The following is a 6,000-nucleotide window of genomic DNA, read 5'->3' as shown; positions in this document are numbered from 1 at the left end:
AGCTGGTTTAAGGGGGGGGGGGGGGTGGGACAGGTAGAGCTGGATAGAGGGCCAGTGATAGGTGGAGATAGCCAAAAGATGCCCTTTAGGGAAGGGAATCTGCCGTCCTCACCTGGTCTGGCCCTACATGTGACTTCAGACCCACAGTAACAGGGTTGACCCTTAACCACCCTCTGAAATGACCGAGCAAGTTCAGGGGGCAATGAGGGGCGGGCAACAAAATTGCTGGTCTTGCCAGCAACGCCCATTGAGAAGAATAAAAAGAAATGATGCGTACGGGGCCTGTGCCTTTAAAAAAAAGGGGGTGGGGGGGCGGGCAAAAGGGTTTGATTGACAGTGAGAAAATGGATACAATGAAGCAATGAGTGGACAAGGGGGGCGGGGGCGAGTCGCTTCCGGCTTTTCTCCTGCCCTGTCAATCAGTGGGTGGATAGAGGGACAGACAGGGGACAGGAGCGGGGAGAGAGCTGCAGGTTTAACGCAGACACACTCACACAGAGCCGGAGCAGCCCAGCCCAGCCCAGCCCAGCCTGGAGGGGAAGATGAGCCAGAGCGAAAGCCGAAAGCGGCCGAGATCGCGGAGCCCCTCCGGGGCCGGCAGACGCACCGTGATCCCGGAGAAGCGAGTTCCCCTGGTCAAGTTAGAAGCGAATTACCGGGACTGGGATGTGGAGGATGTCTGCTGCTTCCTGCGGGCTCACGGCTTTGAAAAGTTCCAGCAGCTGTTCAGAGGCAAGTGCAGGATCGCGAAGGACGCTGCGGCGTGGTCCGGCTATTCGGCCCCTCGCGCCCGTGCCAGCCCCTTTCGGAGGAGCTCCCCGATTTAAACCCCCCCCCCCCCACCACCCCGGATTGAGCGCTGCAGATTTCCCTGTTACACTTGCGTTCCGCAAACTGCAGACAGGAAGCGAGGATACACTTCCTCTGAGATTTACCTCGCCTCACTGCCGTTTCATTTCGGGCAACGAAACACCATCCAGAGAGTGCGGGTGGTGCTGTTCCATTAGCCTTTTATAAACCTGCTCTCAGGCTATCTAAACCCTGCAGAGTGTGGGAGAGGTCCTCCTGCATCGTCCTCGGGGGAGCTGAGCAATTTTAATTCCTTTACACGTGATCCACATTTGCACTCAAAAGATTAGACGTGGCTAATATTGGAAACCGATCGGGTCCGTTACGTACATCGTGCACTCCATATTTGGCCATCTCCAGTCTGTGACACATTGGAGGATGCTTTTCTCTGCGGCTTCTTTGACCCTGAGCCCCTGTAACTCTAGTGTAACTCGGTTGGTGTGTGTTATTGTGGGGGGGTCTCTGGCGGCACAGCGGGGCAACAGGGGAATGCAGCAAGGAAACTCACCCCAAAGTCACACCCAGAGCTGTGCGATTGGACAGCGGGGATGCAGCCTCTTCCCAACATGGATTAAATTTGATGTTCGACTTGAGAGGGAGGGTGACAAACTATGGTTTTTAATTTAAATAACACGAACCTTTGGTTCAATAAGACATTGGTTGCCCACGGTGCGCTGGGCTGAACTGATAATGGGTAAACATGAAAATGATGAGAAATATTTGCTATGCTCAGTAGATACTGTATTTGTAAAAGAGCTTATTCCAAATTACTTTCCAAAACAACCCCACTTTGATAGAAAATTAGCATGACCCAAGTGCCAAAATGAACAATAGAGCAGCACAGTAACATTCATTCATATAATTATTAAAGTTTGCATATTATAGATCAACATATAAATATGAAAGAGTTAGCATTTCCAGTCCAGATGACTCTTCTTCAGCTCTGAAGAAGTCGTCTGGACTAGAAACGTTAACTCTTTCTCTCCACAGATGCTGTCAGACCTGCTGAGTTTTTGTTTTTATTTCAGATTTCCAGCAGCTGCAGTATTTTGCTTTTATATAAATATGAAAATCCCCTGCTCTTGTGACCAGATTGCTGCTGGTCGCTAAATCTGTATTTGCTTCTGTCAAGCCTCTCTTGAGAAGAAGCTTGGAGAAATCTCTGATGTATTTACATAGGTGCATAGTTACATCGCAGCGCCATCTTATCATAGCCGCCACAGCTAATCAGTGTGCAACGCCGGGCGTTCATCTTGTGATTGGTTACCTCCCACTTCCTGCTCTCTGCTAGATGGAGTCATACCTAGAACAAAGGAAGATGGTTGTGGTTGTTGGAGGTCAATCATCTCAGTTCCAGGACATCGCTGCAGGAGTTCCTCAGGGTAGTGTCCTTGGCCCAACCATCTTCAGCTGCTTCATCAATGACCTTCCATCATAAGGTCAGAAGTGGGATTGCTCGCTGATGATTGCACAATGTTGAGCACAATTTGCAACTCCTCAGATACTGGAGCAGTCCATGTCCAAATGCAGCAAGACCTGGACAATATCCAGGCTTGGGCTGACAAGTGGCAACTAATATTCGTGACAGGCAATGATCATCTCCAACAAGAGAAAATCTAACCATCGCCCCTTGATGTTCAATGGCATTACCATCACTGAGTCCCCCACTATCAACATCCTGGGGTTACCATTGACCAGAAACTGAACTGGACTAGCCATAAAAATACTGTGGCTACAAGAACATGTCACAGGCTAGGAATCCTTTAGTGAGTAACTCATCTCCTGACTCCCTAAAGCCTGTCCGCCACCTATAAGGCATAAGTCAGAAGTGTGATGGAATACTCTCCGCTTGCCTGGATGAGTGCAGCTCCAACAACACTCGAGAAGCTGGACACCACCTAGGATAAAGCAGCCCACTTGATTGGCACCCCATACACAGATGATCACTCCTTCCACCACTGATGCACAGTGGCAGCAGTATGTACCATTACAAGATGCACCGCAGGAACTCACCAAGGCTCCTCAGACAGCACCTTCCAAGCCCCCAATCAAAGGACAGGGACAGCAGACACATGGGAACACCACCACCTGGAAGTTCCCCTCCAAGCACACCCTCCTGACTTGAAAATATATCACCGTTCCTTCACTGTCGTTGGGTCAAAATCCTGGAACTCCCTCCCTAACAGCACTGTGGGTGTACCTACACCACATGGACTGCAGCGGTTCAAGAAGGCAGCTCACCACCACCTTCTCAAGTGCAACTAGGAATAAAACTAGGAATTAAATAGAGGCCTAGCCAGCAACACCCACATCCCATGAGTGAATAAACTGCTGGGACAGTTTGGGAGGTTAATGTGATTTTATTTCTTGCGACTTCATTTTGCTGTTTCTGCCACTTCCAGTTGGGGTTGTGACCCACAGTTTGGGAACTGCTGCTATAAAAGCTCTATTATGTAGTTAGGCTTGGTCAGCAAACAAGGTAAGAGAAAGTCTCTATCAACTTGAGACTTACTGAAGTCCTGTTAATAGGTAAACCAACATACAAACAATGGGAAATATTCCCAGAGGTATTGGGTGCAATAAAAAGCACAGTATATGTAAAAAGTAAAGGCTCCATATGTAGTTAAGCAAATTAAGTAAAGAGATAGTCTCAATAGAACATGCTGGCGCATATGGAAGGAAAAGTAGCCTGGGAGAGCTATAAAATGCATCAGAACTAGAAAGTAAGTAATGAAGTGAGGGAAGAAAAGAATATGGGTGGAAAAAATCTGCCACCATAAGGTTTTATTGATGTATGAAGAGAAAGAGAGGAGTTAAAGGAAATGTAGATCTATTAAAGACAGATGGGGGTGAGATTATAATGGACAATAAAGAAAAGGCAGACTCGATAAGTGGGTATTTTTGTATCTTTTTTAATGGAGGAAGAGGCGAAATTAGCAGTGGTATAAGGGAATCTGACTAAGTCAAGGGGGAGAGTTTAGTGGATTAAATGTAAGTTTTGAAAGAATGCTAATGGAGTAAACAAAAGATGTATGTTCCAGTGTCAGAATATTAACTTTAGTTGAGAAAATTGTAGATGCATTAGTCATAACTTTCCAATGCACAACAGAATAAGGAATTGTGCAATGCAAAATTCCACAAAGTGTCCAGAGTGCTTCAGAAGATGATTAATGTCAGTCATATTATAAATATATTTCATATCTGCTGTGTCACAATCCAGTGGTTGTACCCTCTGTCCTGCTCCTTCGACTGGCTGAAATCAAACAGTCACAATTTTTGAGCTATTAGGAGTTGGGGTGTGGGGAAGCTGCAACCAGATGACATACTGCGTAACTTCCCAATGAAGTTTACATCTTTTGAGTTATCATTCTGACACCTGAGGAAGGCTTCTGACTACACCTTTTCCTGCCATCTAGCTGTGCAATGAGAGTAATTTTCCCCTCTCAAAGTGAAAGCTGGTGTTCCCTGAGCATTGCAACAGAGTTTCTGAGTTTTTGCAAATGATTTGAAAACCAGCTGGGAGATGAATTTAAACTTTTTGAGTAAAAATTTGGGCTCAAACTAATGATCAATTACTTGTGGTTCAAAAGTAAAAAAAAGTGTAACGTCATTGTTTCCTCTCTAACTTACTGGAATCTGTCTATGGCACTCGGTCAAGGCTGATGGATAAGCAAAAATGAGTTCCACTGAATATTGCTTCATGTTTCACTTCTCTGTCCCCATTTCCTAGATGAAAAGCTATCTGGGATCACTCTGCCCTATCTGACAGAATCTGAATTGGAACAGTTAGGAGTGAGGTAAGTGCAGCAATGATGTATTAATGGGGAATTCTCTGGGTGAACCCGGGGCGCTGTGTTGATCTCTGTGAGGGTTGTTAATGCTAAGCAAAGATGACAATGGGTATTTTCCCCAGGATCACAGGTAAAGGGTAGAAAGTTGAAATTCTCAACTTTTTGTTGTGTGCTTGCCACCAGCACACCTAGGTTTGCAAGTTGAGTATTTTTGCGATCTAGCAGTTTAACTAAGTACAATAAGCATTTTTTTCCCCCTTTTTTTCCCTTCTGCTCCCAACCCCTCCACTCCCCATCCCTGGATAAAACAATAAAAATCTGTGCGATGGCATAGTTCAGTTAGTAGCACTTTTGAATAAAAGGCAGAAGGTTGTCAATTCCAACACCCACTCAAAACTTGACCTCAAAATCCAGGTTGATGCTTCAGTGCAGTCTTTGGGGAGTGCTACGCTGTTGGTAATGACACCTGATATTAGTCCTTGTTCTAGGTGAATGTTAACCTTTCAGGACACTTTGTCAAGGGAAGGAATTCTACTGGTGTCCTGGCCACCATTTACACTCAAAAACAAAACTAGTTGGCCATTCATCGCATTGCTGTTAATGCACGCAGTAACATAGAAATTACAATGTAGATTACAAATCATTTGGTTCAAACCATTAAGATAAAAGCAAAATACTGTGGACGCTGGAAATCTAGAAAAAAACCCAAAAATACCTGGAAAAACTCAGCAGATCTGACAGCTTCTGATGAAGGGTCATATGGACTCGAAACATCAACTGTATCCCTCTGCAGATGCTGTCAGACCTGCTGAGTTTTTCCAGGTATATTTGTTTTGGTTCAAACCATTCGTGTTTAGTCTCCACACAATCAGTGGTCCTAATTACATGTGTCTGCCCTTTTTCCATATCCTTTTGTTCTTTTCTTCAATCACTACTTTTACTTATTGCCAAGGTCTCTGCTTCAATCACCTCTGGGACCTCTGCAATAAAAAAAATAATTCTCGTGCTCTCTTGTAAATCTCTTCCATTTACTCTTCTATCCCTATCCTCCTCGGCCATGGTAAACAATATTTTTTCTACCTATCCTCTCTTGTCCCTTCATGGCTTTAAGCATCCCCATCAAATCGCAATGTAACAAAAACAGACCCAGTTTTCACGCTTTTCTTCCTGTTTCCACCCCTGATACCAGAGACCTTCCTAGTGACTGCCAGATTAATCGACTTGTTTTACTTCAGCCTAAAATTGAATCTATTATGTTTTGAGCTTTTTCTTTAATAGTGTTTATTTAGTTGTGCTATGATCGTAGGTGATCAAAGACTGTCTCCTAACTCACCCTTATTTTCGGGGAAATTTATAGAAG

General features: G+C 45.0%; 1 protein-coding gene across 1 annotated transcript in view; it reads left to right on the top strand.

Annotated features, from left to right (window-relative positions):
* The first annotated feature begins 541 nt into the window (after positions 1–541).
* Positions 542–6,000, top strand: part of LOC144688407 (deoxynucleoside triphosphate triphosphohydrolase SAMHD1-like) — a 61,449-nt gene continuing 55,990 nt past the window's right edge. The window contains exons 1-2 of the mRNA XM_078554900.1: positions 542–732; positions 4,580–4,646. Coding sequence (XP_078411026.1) covers positions 543–732; positions 4,580–4,646 — 257 coding nt within the window. The 5' untranslated portion in view covers position 542. The remainder of the gene's footprint in view (positions 733–4,579; positions 4,647–6,000) is intronic.

Source organism: Cetorhinus maximus, chromosome 13 (assembly GCF_964194155.1).
Source record: "Cetorhinus maximus chromosome 13, sCetMax3.hap1.1, whole genome shotgun sequence".
In the NCBI taxonomy this organism is placed as follows: Eukaryota; Metazoa; Chordata; class Chondrichthyes; order Lamniformes; family Cetorhinidae; genus Cetorhinus; species Cetorhinus maximus.
This window is presented reverse-complemented; position numbering and strand designations above follow the sequence as displayed.